Genomic DNA, 15460 nt, shown 5'->3' with positions numbered 1-15460 from the left:
GTTTACAACAGCAAATGGAAACGGTTTTCCATTTGGGCCTCGCCTAGGAATTTGGATCCTTACACTGCTCCCATTCCAGCAGTGCTTGATTTCCTATCGCATATTTTTCATCAAGGGGCCACCTCTTCTATTGTAAAGGTTCAAATGGCTGCCATTTCCTATTTTCACATTGGAGGCAATCTTAGTCCTTTAGCTTCCACTAAGATTTGTAAGACCTTCTTAAAGGGCACCTTCCTTTTGAGACCTCCTACTAGGAACGCTGTTCCCCCATGGGACCTAACCTTGGTCCTTCAGGCTCTAACTGGACCGCCCTTTGAGCCCGCTGCTTCTGTCGATTTAAAATTCTTATCTTGGAAAACTGCTTTCCTAATAACTATTCCCTCAGCTAGAAGGGTGTCAGAGCTACAGGCCCTTTGTACTAAACCCCCATATCTTGTTTTCCATAAGGACAGAGTCTCTCTCAGGACTAACCCTTCCTTCTTACCTAAAGTGGCTTCTGAGGCGAACATCAATCAGTGCATTAATCTACCTGTTTTCTTCCCTAACTACCAGAATAAAGGGGAATACAAACTTCATTTGTTAGATGTTCATAGACAGTTGCATTTTTACCTGCACAGAACAGCTGCCTTTCGCAAGTCAGAGCAGCTCTTTGTTTCATTTGCGAAGCCCTTCTTGGGTAAGCCAGTGTCGAAGGTGACTTTAGCTAGATGGATTTCTCAATGCAGTTTGCTCACATACAAGATATCTGGTCGGCCAGAGCCCTTAGGGGTTCATGCTCATACTACCCATTCTATGGCTACTTCTGCTGCATTCTGGTCAAGAGTGCCCTTGGATGACATTTGTTCTGTGGCTACTTGGGCTTCCTCTCATACCTTTATCTCTCATTATAAATTGGATTTAATATCCAGAGAAAAGGCAGCTTTTGGCTCTGCAGTGCTCCGGAATATCCTTCCTTAAGGACCTCCCAAGTGTTTGGTAGCTGAGGACTCTGTCCCACAGGTTGCTGATCAAATGAAGTTAACTACTTCAGATAAGGAAGTTATGTACTCACCATAACGTTCCATCTGAGTAGGTAACTTCATTTGTCAGCAACCAACCCCTCCTCCTTCCCCCTTACCTGGTCCTTTGGTTATCTGAATCCTACAATGATTCAGCCTGTTGGTATTCGCTAGGTTAGGATGTTTTTTAGGTTGTTGTTTTGTCTTGGAGAAATTGTATAATGGGCAAACGTGATCTGAGGGCTGGAAGGAGGTAGCAGGGTATTATGGGTAAGGGGAGGGGCTTGTAGCTCAGCTCTTTAGCTTGGAAAGCTGCCGGCTCAGATCCAGGTCGGATCCGATAACCACAGGTTGCTGACAAATGAAGTCACCTACTCAGATGGAACTTTATGGTGAGTACATAACTTCTTTTTCTCTCCACTGGATCGAGACCCTTGACTTTTTCCTCAGATTCTGCCCAACTCCCTCGTCTCTGTCTACAAATACTATCATTTTATGAGAGGGACAGCCCGTGCTTGAAGAGCCTCAGGCAGTTCCCCCTGAGGAACAAGTGGCTTGCGAGTTTTCCCCGGAGAGCCCCACCGGAGACATGCCCCGCAAGCATACGTGTAAGAGGAGGCACTTGGACTCCCCCGAGTCCCTCACCGAGGACATGGATTCGGATGATGGTGAAGGTACCCCCAGGTCACCTCCCGAGGATGTCTCCTTTGGAGACATCATGGAAATCCTATGCCAGCAGGGAGGCTGGTCAACCCTCAAACCTTCTTCTGACGAATCTATGTTCCTGGAGGCTTTCGGCATGGGCCCATCTACTTCCTGGGTGTCCCCTCTCACATATCCCCTGGTGTACCTGGTCACCTCGTGGGCCTGGAAGGAGCCGGACACCGTGGAACCAATCCCTAAATGTCCAGACAAGATCTTGAGTCCACCTTCAGATAGGCCATTGTGGAACAAGGGCTCCCCCATAGACATTATGGTAGGAGCAGCAGCCACAAAAAAGGAACTATCCCAAGAGAGTTCCTCGGTTCATCTCCCCGACCGAGAGTCTCGGATGATGGACCGCTTAGGAAAGCGGGTTTATGCATCAGCGACATTTTCCATCAGGGCACTTAACTGCCTGGCCCATGTCACGAGACTACAGTGCGACCTGGTCAAGGAACTCACTGATTCTCCCCCTAAGCCCATGTTGCAGGAGGACAGAGACACGTTCTCTGTGAGGATGGCCACTTTAAAAGCATTCTCCAATATGTCCATGCGTCTCCTTTCACATGCCACCGAAGGAGGGGCTAGGGTGGCTGGGTCCAGCGTGTCCATGAGGCACAACGCCTAGCTCAGACTATGTCAGTTTTTGGAAACTTTCAAGGTGTCTTTTGCCAACGCCCATTATGACGGCTCTACTCTTTTTGGTAAAACCGTCAAAGAGACTTTGGTCCAGAGTGAGAAAGACGGGAAGATGCTGTCTGCCGTCGGAATCTGCTTCTCGAACCCTCAAACATCCTTTTCCCAGAATCAGAGAGGGCAAAAGAAGATGTGGTTTCGGAAGTCACAGTATTCTCGGGACACTCGGGGCTCTTCTTTCCCCATAGGCAGAGGGGGACAAGATAGATACCGGCCCAGAGGCAGAGGGGGTCCGAGGAATTTTTGGTCTCGAGAACCTTTCTCGGACAGGCCCGGACAGCAACCCTGAGGGGTTGCCCGACTGCTCTACTCTGGTGGCAGTTGGGGGTCGATTGTTGTTGTACCTGGTGGCATGGGAGTCCGTAACATCAGACCGCTGGGTGCCTCAGATCATATCCAGAGGATACTCTATCCCCTTTGTGGTTCCTCCCAAACACCTCCCGGACATACCACCTATGCAAAGGGAGGCAGCAGCACTGGAAATCTCCAAGCTGCTAGAGAAATGAGCCATCGAACCCGTCCCCCCAGATCAATCTGGATCAGGCATCTACTTCAGGTTCTTTTTGGTGCGAAAGAAAACGGGGGACCTATCTACCCTGAAATTGTCAGTTATGGTTTGTGGCTCAAAATATGCTCTTTAGTGTATATTAAATGTGCATCATTTTTATAGGTTTCACAGCCCTTTGAATAGGAAGTGATAATGCTTTTGTTCATTAAGGACAAGTGACAAAGACATAATTTTGTAAAAAATGTTTTTAAATTATCTAGTTTTGACATATTACTCATTGTTATGTTAAGAAATATGATGTGTATATCTTTTAAATTGAATTAACCTTAATTAATACTTGGGATTGATTGGTTGCCTCTTTCAGTAAGTTTTATATATGAATGAAATCAAGTTATTGCTTAAATGACTCTGAAGAAGCCTGGTGGTTTACAAGGCAAAAGCGCTTAGTTTTTTTAAGTTTTTCCTGGAAAGTTTGTAATAAACGGCTTTCGCTTTTATTTCTGGTTGCAGACATTTTTGTTGTTTTTTGTTTTCTGTTACAAGTGTCTTATTGGCCATCTCAGTTTTGGTATTAGCAACATAGCTGCACCAGAATTGAGTGAGAACTGATTGATAGTTCGATCTAAGTTATTTGGAATGTTCATATATAATTCAAGGTTCCTAGAATATGGAAGCACTTCTGGGAGAGCTCATTTCATCAGTACAAAAACTTTCCGCTTTGCTTGTTAAGGATAAAGTGAACAACGGTGCGGATTCTACTTTAACAACACCCAGGCAGAACTGTTCACTTTACACACTCCTATAATGGTGGAGAATGGAGATGGGAGTGCTGCCGTGGCAACCAATAGTCAACAAGAACAGGAAGAAACTTGTCATCATGATTTGGAGTACCGGATATGATGCTGGGGGAAGGTCAGCTGGATACTAACTCAGCGCCATCATTACGACTGAAGATCCAGAAGTTTGAAAAGTTGTGTAGAAGATGTCATATATTTCTCAGTAAATCTTTAGTACTGAAACAAGTCCCGAAAGGATTGTGATTGTGGAAACAACTCACAGGCATTGAACATGGAACAACTGCATTTCGTGAACTGGTTACCTTATTTGACAAGGCGGGACTTGAATTGTTGGACATTATTATTAGAAATAACAAATGTAAGTTAAAAAGTTTTGCAAAATGAAATATCTGTTTTAAATCAGAGTATATTGAATTACTTACTTTTTACACAATATCAACAAAGTTACTCAAAAGTTCTTTATGATGTTGAATTGTTTGTTAAAAAGAATGTGATTACTAAGCAGCGTAAGCTAGCTAGAGATACCGAAGATTATAAAAACAACAGAGCCTACCCTACAGGTACTAGGGAGGGCGAGTCGCAAAATATAAGATCAAATAATATAAGAGGTGACAATTTAAACAATGATAGGGAAATAGAGAGAAATTCCCATGTTAACAACCATGAAAATGAATTTGATGCAAATGACCTTGATGACAGGGAAATTTTTTTGAAGAGTATACACAGCCCAGGAGTTCACAGCGTTTGAGAAACCAAACCAGCAGAAACAACAGGAATCAATAGAGCAATGCATACAACAGGGGACAGCAAGACAGCAGATACAGTGGGAGACAATGGGGGAGGAGGAACAACAGGAAATGGAACTGATGGTCTTAGATGTGGGCAGGACAAACAATTTGGATGTGTGTGACAACAATTATGTTAAGTGTACTAATGAAATGGACAATGATCTAAGTGGGTCCAATATTAGTTTTTCCTTGGAGTGTGATATTATTACAAAGAATGGTTTCACAATTTACAATTTTAGTGAAATAGATATAACCGAAGCACACTTTAGTCTTTTAAGTAAAGGAATGTCATTTGTCCCAAATTTTGGTTCAGATTTGGCTGATGTATTGTTACATTTAAAATTATATGTAAGACAACTGAACCTAAAATTATTTTTTCATGATCGCTCCGATTTGAATACAGAAAGGCAACTTAGACGAAAAAGTGTGTTTATCCCTCCCCATAATTCTGAAACTATAATGTTTGAAAAATGTGTGAAAAGGAAATTAGGAGATTACTTAAAAGAAACAATAAATTTCAGTCCAGCATAACAGCAAATGAGAACCAAGCCCTTAGAGAATTGGCAAACAACAGGAACATGAGAATTATGACCCCGGACAAAGGTAGTAGGGTGGCCATAATGAGACAAATAGATTATGTACCGAAGATGGAAGAGATTCTTAATGACATCTCCACCTATGTGAGAGTATCAAAACATGAAATATATAGGACTTATACATGGATAGATATTTTCTTATCAGATGCGATGTTACAGGGAGCTATTGACCAGAGTGATTTCAAATTTCTTTCAGTTGAAAATCCAATGATCACAAATATTCAGGATTCCCAATATTAATAAAAGTGTTACAAATCCCCCTTTTAGACCAGTTGTGGCTGCCAGAGGTTCCAAAATGGAGCCTCTGGCCGCCTGGGTGAACAAAGTGGCAGGACCTTTGGTGAAGGAAGTAGAACAAATTGTAAGGGATTCCTAGCACTGTTTGGAGAAACTTGGAAAACACAGGCATGTGAACACCTATTCTTTCCTGATGATTGATGTAGTAAACTTATTCATGGTAATTCCACATGGACCTGGGTTAGATATGTTCCGTGAAAGTCTGGTACAAATTGGTAAGATTGATCTGTCTAAGCTAGATTTTCTGGTTGAACTCATGGATATAGTTCTCAAGAACATTTTATTTTTCTTTGAATGGGAATTGTTCCATCAGATTTCAGGTGTAGTAATGGGGGGAAAATGTGCCCCCATTTATGCTAACCTTGTTCTGTTGGCTTGGGAAAGAAAATACATCTTGAACTCACAGTATTAGGACAAGATTTTGTTGTACAATAGATTCTTGGATGATATTCTCATCCTATGGAAGGGGGACAAAAACAAGGCCCAGGACTTTGTTGGGTACTTAAACAAGACAACTGGGTTTTTAAAGTTCACCAGTACTTGGAAACCAAATGACATTTACTATTTGGACATAGACTTGAGCAAAAACAATGAATTTGAGGGGGTAATGGAAAGTTCCCTATTTAGGAAGCAGACTTTTTCCAACACCTTACTACATTATAGTAGTTGTCACCCCAACATCAAATGAGAAGTGTTATTAAGGGCCAAATGGTAAAGATATCAAGACTTACTAGTGATGAAGTATTTAAAAGAGAAATGTACAATTTGATAGGACTATTTTTGGAGAGAGGGTATCACCCTCAAAGTGTTAGTTAAGACCAAGAAGGAAGTTATGTTGAAGAGAACGTCCTCTTTTAGACTTATCCTTAAATTGGAAGGTACTTCTGAGGTTAACATTAAGGAAAGTAATAAATCCAATGTGATGGTATTACATTACAACAAACAGACACCAGAGATGGTGAATGACATACAGAAATGTTGGGAGTTGTGTTTTGAGCATGAAACACAGACATTGGGAAATAAACCACAAATTGTTTTTAGTAAGGGAAGAAATATTAAAAATATTTTGAAAGTACAAGACGACCACAGTGACAGGGGGAAGTATAGGTCCATCATGTCCAAATGCGGGACATGTAGAACATGTAAATACATCAATGATGGACCTTATGTTTGTGTCACTAATAGTAAGCTTACCCTGAAATGTCCAGGAAGATGCAGTTGTAATTCTAGTATGGTGGTGTATGTAGCCACATGTACCTCCTGTCCTGGATTCTATGTGGGTAAAACCAAATGTAAATTAAAGGACAGGATAGGGGAACGTCTAAGGGCAATCAAGAACAAAGATTTACATAATGTCTTTATGTCCATAGTGCCAAGTGTCCCAATTTCAAAAAGTTCATTTTTTTCATCATAGACATGGTACCATTCAAAGAGAGGGGTGGGGATGCAAAAACATTGGTTGAAGCCAAGGAGTCCAGGTGGCAACTACGTTTGAATGCAATGGCAACACCTGGACTTTATGACCATATATCAGTTAATTCATTTCTGAATTTAAAATCAGATCAGATTTTATCATTTCAGCTTGTTAGCAGATATAACAAAAAACTGAATATTTGAGTACACTTATACAACTTGCCTCTTATGGTTGGTGGCTCAAAATACGCTCTTTAGTGTATATTAAATGTGGATCATTTTGTAGGTTTCACAGCCCTTTGAATAGGAAGTGATAATGCTTTTGTTCATTAAGAACAAGTGACAAAGACATAATTTTGTAAAAAAAAATGTTTTTAAATTATCTAGTTTTGACATATTACTCCTTGTTATGTTAAGAAATATATGTATATCTTTTAAATTTAATTAACCTTAATTAATACATGTGATTGATTGGTTGCCTCTTTTAGTAAGTTTTATATATGAATGAAATCAAGTTATTGCTTAAATGACTCTGAAGAAGCCTGGTGGTTTACAAGGCTAAAGCGCTTAGTTGTTTAAGTTTTTACTGGAAAGTTTGTAATAAACGGCTCTCACTTTTATTTCTGGTTGCAGACTTTTTTGTTTTCTGTTACAAGTGTCTTATTGGCCATCTCAGTTTTCATCATTCAATTGTTCCAAAACTGTCGTTTGCAATCCTGTTGGATCTCCGTTACGACAGCTATAAAAATGCTCTGCCACAGGGCTGAATTGTTTGTTTTTCTTAATATCTCTAACATGTTCCTTAAGTCTGGTAGAAAAACTTCCTAGGTGTCCACATTCAAGTAGATGAGCCATGACAGTTGATAAAATGAGAAAAGGTTCAGTATAAAACAGTTGATAAAAATAAAAAAGTTCAGTATAAAGTATTACTTCACAGCAAACATCTAAGCAGGTGTGGTATTATAATCACAGTCCAAATGGGCAGAGCCCATGTGTACTCATGAAACTTAATAGCTATAAGAATATAAGCTAACTAATGTTACTAAGAAACATCAACCATCATTTAAGTGTTGTATGTAGAAATGAGTATGTCTTCTTACAAGCGTAAGGTCTTAAAACCAAAAGGAGCACTACTTAGTCAGTAAAATTAAAATGAACATACCTTACCTGATAAAACCATCCAAAGAAATGTACTAATTGAGTTATAATCCAGGCTAGTGAAGGTGCATAGATCCTAAAAGTGCCAAAAGAGTGTAAACAAACCTGAAGTTGTTTACAAACCATACTCTATATGCATAGAGCCAGTCAAAGTAATCTTTGTGAAAGAAGGCTGTTACAGCCTATCATTCCCTTTGGCTGGAGTCAAATAACAAATCAATGGGGTTAAATGTGATTCTATGAGAGAGAGAAAAAAAAATTGTGAGGCAATGGTCTAGCTTTCAAGAACAGTTTGATATAAACAGCGTAATTCAGTCCATAACACCGGTCTGCTTGTAACCAAATGATCCAGTCTTGTTCAGTCTTTTCAGTTTTATTCTTCCTGTCACCCATTCTATTGTCTTCTTTCAAAGTGTCCAGTACCATAAATTTGAAATGATGTTCTACTCCTTGTTCCACAACATGTTTTGCTGTGGCCACAGTTGTATCTTCCTTCCTAATTTTATATATATTTTTTATATAAATGTTCTTTGATCCTGTCCCTAAGTCCCCTGTTCGTTTTTCCTATGTAGAAACTGGGACATTTCATACAAATAGCTAAATAGACCAATTTCTTGGTCCAGCAGTCGGCATAATTCCAAAGTCATGCAACCTTGCCAGTGGTGGGATGAACAAAATGATCTGTATTGGCTATAAATGAGGAGATAGTACACCAGCTGCAACTGAAAGTTCCCGCCTTACTGGGATCAACATTCTGTCCATCACTGTTCTAGTAGCATACTCTTCTTCTTATAGATTTAACATTCTTGTATGTAATGCTTGGACGTGGAACACAATTTGAAAGATGTTATCATTGTACGTCAACATGTGCCAGTTCTTCTGAATGATGTTGATTATACTCCGATTGTCAAATGTGAAAGGCAGTACTAAGCGGCATTTTTTATTTATGACAGGTGCTTTCTTCTCTGCAGATTTCATCATCTTTTTAGAGAAATAGGGTCTGCCTCTACCTTGTCTTTCAAAAATCACCTCGTCAGTAATTTCTAGACATTTCTTCATTGAGTAACCCCTATCTTCACGATTCTTGATCATATTATCCATTGTTGTGTTGAGCTCCATGTCATTATTGGTGAGCCTTGATAGGCTCAACATTTGCCCTTTGATAATATTTCTAAATACAAAGTTGGGATGCATACTAGCTCTCTCCAGAATATTGTTTTTCCGGCATTGTTTCTTATAAACTTTTGTCTGTATTTGACTATCTTTAATCTTCTAATTAACATCTATGAAGTTGATTTCTTCTTTAGATGCATGCATGGTAAATTTTAAAACGTCAGTTGTGTTACCTATATATATATGACACAAACTCATCCAGTAACTCTCTGTGTCTGACCCAGACCAAGAATGTATCATCCACAAAGCATTTGTAAAAGGTGACCTTGCTGTGATATGTTTCATGTGAAAGGGCTAGCTTGGTCCCCCAACTTGCCATCACTAAGTTTGCATATGAGTTGGCACAAGAGGTGCCCATGGCTACCCCAGTTTTCTGAAGATAGCCACCATTAAATATAAATGCATTGTTCTCTAAGATAATCTCAATTAACATACACAGTAGATTAATCCAGTTAGAAGTAAAGGCAGCCAGGACCGATAAAATTTCTTTACAAAAGTGTATTCCTGTCTGGTTAGTTAGGTATACATGTAAATAAAGAACAGACATCAAGGGTGACAATCTAGTTGTTTTCTGTAATAGATCACTGTTGAAAGTATTGACACAGGGATTCCAGAAAATCTTGGGTGTCCCTTAGAACAGTGTCTGTCTTCAGAATCACAGGTTTCAACATGTTTTCAACATAAATCGAAATGAGCTCAGTGAGCCAACCTTTGCCCAAAATTATCGGTCGAAGGGAAGGATTGTCCAAAGTTTTGTGAATTTTAGGGAGTCCCTTGATAATGGGTATGAAGGGGTGTCTCCACGAAAAAGTAATCATATAGTTCTTTGCTATTGTATCTGCTTAAAAGACAGTCTAGTAGGTTATTTTGTACCCTCTGTGTCTTATCGTTGATTGTCTTAATGTCCACTTTAGTGTATGTTGAAGTATCCATTAGCATTTCTTGCATAGTCTGTATGTAATAGTTCTTACTCAGTATCACAGTTGCTCCTTTTTATCTGTTGGACAAATCATGATGTCAGTGTTATTCGGTAGTTCCTTAAGTGCTTCATTTTCTCTCTTGGTTAAGTTATAAAATCTCTTCTTGATGAACGTGCCATTGTTGTACATATTATATAGATCGTGTTCACAAGCTTTCATGAATGTTTCTATCTGTGGACACAAAGTAGATGTGTATGTACTTGGTTTCTTGAAAAGATTTGTGTTAGATTCTGCATTGTGAAACATTAGCTTGAGCATGACATTCTGGCAAAATAGTTTGGTGTCCGTCACTGTATCACTAAAATTACCGGAAGTGGCTGGAATGAAAGAAAATCCTTTCTGTAGGACATTACGTTGATCGTCTGTCAATATGTGATTTGAAAGATTGAAGATTAAATTGTGTTCTGTGTCCAGAACGTCTTAACTGTCATTAAGGGCCCTACATCCTTAGAAGAATTCCTTCTCTTGCTTACTCTGCTTCTGGACCAATCTTGTTTGTATCATTCTTGAATAGGTAAGGGGACCCCTGGAAAAACCTGGTCAAAGGTATTGTTTGTTTTAGGTCTCATATCAGTTTCTTTGAGTACAAGGGTAATAACATCATTGGTATTTTCAGTTCGTGCATTGTTGTCACTATTCTTGTCGAGCTGTTCATTCTCAGATATTGCCTTCTTCTTTGCTGTCTGTCGTGTGGTCTCTAGTGAAGGAGGTTTAGGGGTGAAAAGAAGTGGCATTGTCTCTGATGATACTTGTTTAACCACTGCCCTTCCATTCTCATGTGGCCAAGAAAACACTTGTCCTGCTTTGAAATCCGTCATATCCTTTTCTAGTTTACGTTGTTTTTGTGTTTGTAGTTTCAGCTCATAAAGTCTAATATTCTCTAGCAAATCCTCCAAAGACTTCATAGCAGGTGAAACAGGAAACTGGTTCTAAAAGTCTTGTTCCTTAGAATGAAACTCAATGTGTACCTCTTGACCAAGCTCAGAGTCCCCTGTAAACCAAAACCTGCAGTTGTTTTTGAACTGTGTAACAAGTTCATTCATTGTCCTTCTTTCTTTGTGACTATAGAATTTTGAGCTTGAATATGCACTGCCAGCTCATATTTTTCCTGAAGCTTTAATATGAGATCAGAAAGGCAGACCAGTTGTTTGTCCCCTTTGCTGCAATAGAGGAGAGGTTTTCAGTAAATAAGCAAGCCCTTTGTAAGTAGGTTACAGTGCATTATTTTTTTACCATCAAATAGTATACCACGGACTCTATGATGTTGCTGGCATAAGGCATTTCACTAGACATAAAACTTGCTTCAGAACTATCTTCATTTCCAGTATTACGGCTACTCAATTGTCAGTTCACTCCTTCACAAAGTATTATTGTTTAGATTGTGACCAAAAGATTTAAGCTTCATTTGGCACCTCAGTGCTTCAGGACTTTGCCTGCTGGACAGTTGGCCTTTTGATCTTTTACCAGCTTTGGTCTGTTAGGGAGGTTTAATTTTTTTACTGCATAGAAGTTTTACCAGCAGCTCTGTATTACAGAAACTCTCAGAAGTCAGATGTGTCAGTTGATCTGCAAGGGGATCTTCAGTAATAAGTGCTTATTACTGTTGCTTTCTAGCTTCTCTGATTGGATTTCCTGTCACTCAGGCTAGTATCTACTATATTCCTGCATTTGTTTCTGTGTGTCTGTCAAATTAAGCACATTTAGTCCATGGGAGTAAAACTAAGGAGCAGTGTGCTGGACTAGACGTCCTAGTCTCTAACTTGATATCATGACATCAGACTGTATCTTTTCCCAAAGTGCAAGTGCTTCTTAGTCTAAGGTCCAGAGAAAATTCAGTTTTACCAATTTGTGTATGTCAAACTGACACACTGCAAAAGTCCTTCTTACAAATCACCTGACATGGTAATCGCATATTTGTACTTTATGTAGGTCCCCTACTCCATATAGATCTTTTAACAATGCTGCAACAGAAGGTGTGATATGCACCTTCTTTCCCTTCCAGGTTCCAAGTTTGATTAAGAATGGCTGCTTTAGGTAGATATGCTACCACACAGGGTAAGAAAGAACAGTATGGACACTGCAACTGACTTTTAATAGTCATGCCTTCATTAACAGTAGGAGATCATCAAAGGAGGAGGTATTCCTCTCTCCAAGTAGACTGTATTGAGTTTTAGGGTAAGAACACAGCTAAGTGATAGACAGGTTTGCAAAGAGTAAAAGCCTCTTGACTAAACCTATCTAGAAGAGGTAGACTTAATGATGATGAGTACCTAGGCAACTAACCTTTTCTGAAGACTATATTGAATAAAGTTGAAGAAAGCAGATCAGTTATGTGAAAGTGTGCAACAAATGATCACAGGATGTTAAGAATACAGGAGATGTGGAATGATCAGAAGGGTCTCAGTATACTGGAATTGTGCATTTTGGAGGAGAAGAGAAAGGGAAGAAGCAATATTTATTTATTTATTTATTTTATTTATTTATTTGCAGTTGGTTTACCAAGATAGTCCATTGGGCCATTTGAACCCGTTTTCAATGGAGTCCTGGGGAGAAAAGCTCCAATAGCAATCTAGGTTACAATAGTTTAAAGATTATATTTATACAAGGGTTGTAGTTTTGAGCAAGACATTTACAATTAATACAGCAAACATTGCAAATAATACACACTAGTGATGAGGTTGGAGTTAAAACTGACTGGCAATGGAACATTGCATTGTACAGCTGAGAGGCATTTCTTCTTAGGAACATACAGTTCATAGTTACAGTCTGATTCATTGTTTACAAATTGCATATAAGTAGTAACAGTCTGATGCATTATTTACAACTAACATATAAGTACTGGAATATAAGTATATGGAGAGATGATAGAAGGAGAAAGTTTTTGATGAGAATAAGATCGAAAGAGAAGAGAGAAAGAGAGAGAGAAGGAATCTAAGACATGGAATGAAGGGAAAAAGGAGTTAGTTTTCCATAGAATGAAGGGAACAGGAGTTTGATATAATTTGTTATGTGGGGAGAGAGCAGGAGCATTCCCATTGGGATATTAGGTGTGAGTGAAGAGATTTTTTGAAAGAGTAATGGTTAGAAGTGGTACGAATGGAAGGTGGTAGGGAGTTCCAGAGACGTGCTAAACCATAAGATAGAAGATTTTTGCCTGGTGGACGGGATGGTTTGTACAATTCTATTAGATTTTGATTATTGGACCTTAGTACTCGATCAGGAAGGTACATCTTAAAGGTAGAAGAGAGGGAAGGACAGAGGGTGGGGTTAAAAATGAGCTTATGTGCAAGAGTTAGTTGTGTATAGATGAGTTGATTTGGTAGTTCTAGCCATTTTAGTTTTTGGAGAGAAGAGCAGTGATGGGAGGACGACTTATGGCTGGTAGCAAATTTGGCAATTTTGTTGTAGCAGGAGGAAAGTTGAGATTTAAGAGAGGATTGTAGGTTAGTGAGAAGAGGAGGAGGTTTTGCATTTGAAAAGACAAGATAGGCAAGGGTAGAAACATGAATGGCAGGTAAAAGAGAAATGGGTGTAAGACTGACATCAGGACATATTTATATCTGGGGGACTGTATGTCTTCATATAAGCTGATATGTACTTGGCCAGTGCAAAGAAGACTAGGAAGGAGCAGAAGAGCTGCATAGGGCAAACTACACTGTTCTTCAGTTAGCATTTGTCAGTAAATCTGTATGTGATTATACTTTCAGTAAGAGACACATAGTGATAACAGTCAACGTATTAGCTATGTGCAGAACAATTTCTACGTCTTTCGCCTTTCTCTTTTTTGATTAATATGTCCATCTGTCTGCTGTCCTTGTCTGTCTTTTTCACATGCTTATTAGTACTTCCCTGTCAGAGGCAAAGCCTCTGAAAAGAGCAGCTGTACGTGTAGACTGCATTATTATTTTAATCCCACTTTTGGTCTGTAAAGTAACTTGTACTTTTTCAGCAGACCTTACATTTGCTTTTTCTTTTATTGTGTCTCTGTCTTCTTTGTTATCTTTCTTGCCTCCAGCAACGTAGAACCACATTAGGGAAGAGTAGTCAGTACCATATATGGTATAATGGTGATCATTGTCAGTAGTTCTTAACTGGCATGATATTGTTGTCTGTTTAATGGATCCTCCTTAAAGACATTTTTTAACTTTGAAATACTACATATTTAACTAAGGCTGTCAATGAAAACGATACATGGAAAGATAGACAGCTACATTACATGCATGTTGCTTTGTATTTTTCTGCAGTCAAATTCACTTCCTTCTCAGATTATTTTAATTTATTTCTCAGTTTAATCTTCTGGTATGGTTTGCAATGTTCTTTCTTTTACAGGCACAGAAAAGAAAAGCTGATTCCACTCCAGAAGGTGCAGTGAAAAAGGATATTAAAAAGGTCAAATCCTAAAGTGATGCAGTGGAACTGGTGGCATTGCAGCAGCAGAGATGGAGTTGCATATTTCTTCTACTACATCAAAAGAAAAGATACATATCTAAATGTTAATGGTGTATTTTTTGTGGAATCATATGTTTTTGAAGAACTCTGTTCTTACCATCTGTTGCAATGTGTACATAATAAGATAATATTCCTTTTTATGGAATTAATGTAGCTTTAGATTTTTCACTTTTATGTATTTCCTTACTGTGTTTAGTGAAACTGCCGTCTTCAGCATTAAGTCAGTTCACTTGTCTTAGCTTGTTGTGTTTTATATATTGCCTAATTTTAATTAAAATATGGAAATTACTAATCTTATGTTGAGGACTCTTTTTAATTTGACTACCTAAATCTATGTGGACGTTATCAGACTATTGCAGTCATATTACCCCTGGTCAAAATCTTTGAAAGACTACTATATAAATAAACATTCACTTCTTACCAGATGGATGTGTATTAGGATCTCATCCTTCTTTTAATGCCACCATATTTCTGTTTGTTAATACCAGTATAATTTTTCACAAACATAGTTTCTTCACTTACCTCAGCAGCAGACACTTTCAGGTTAAATTTGGAATTTCAAACAACTCCTAGCAACAGTTACAAATGAGTGGTGTGGAGCTGTACATAGAAACAGATGTCTAATAAAGTTTTGTATAGTATGATACTATCCAAAAGTTTGCAGGAAGAAATCGGTCTGATTCCCAACCAACAACAAGAACTCTGACTAGGTCAAGCTGCTCCCATCTCCCATAATGCAATGCTCTTCAATACCTTCTCTGCATTAGGTATTTTCAGGTGTTTCATCTATCCTTCTTGAGACAGGTAAGTGTAATTTTTTCTTTATATTACTGTTTAAAATTTCAATAACAGTAGGCATCAGTATTATATAGCTTTTATTAGCTTTTCAAGCTCCTTTATTCATC

General features: G+C 38.7%; 1 protein-coding gene across 1 annotated transcript in view; it reads left to right on the top strand.

The window, feature by feature from the left end:
* Positions 1 to 14847, top strand: part of LOC122789775 (probable global transcription activator SNF2L1) — a 2109210-nt gene extending 2094363 nt beyond the window's left edge. The window contains exon 25 of the mRNA XM_044057215.1: positions 14436 to 14847. Within this exon, the coding sequence (XP_043913150.1) occupies positions 14436 to 14507 (72 nt within the window). The 3' untranslated portion in view covers positions 14508 to 14847. The remainder of the gene's footprint in view (positions 1 to 14435) is intronic.
* The last annotated feature ends 613 nt before the right edge of the window (positions 14848 to 15460 follow it).

Source organism: Protopterus annectens, chromosome 15.part0 (assembly GCF_019279795.1).
Source record: "Protopterus annectens isolate FY-2018-M chromosome 15.part0, PAN1.0, whole genome shotgun sequence".
Taxonomy (NCBI): Eukaryota; Metazoa; Chordata; order Ceratodontiformes; family Protopteridae; genus Protopterus; species Protopterus annectens.
This window is presented reverse-complemented; position numbering and strand designations above follow the sequence as displayed.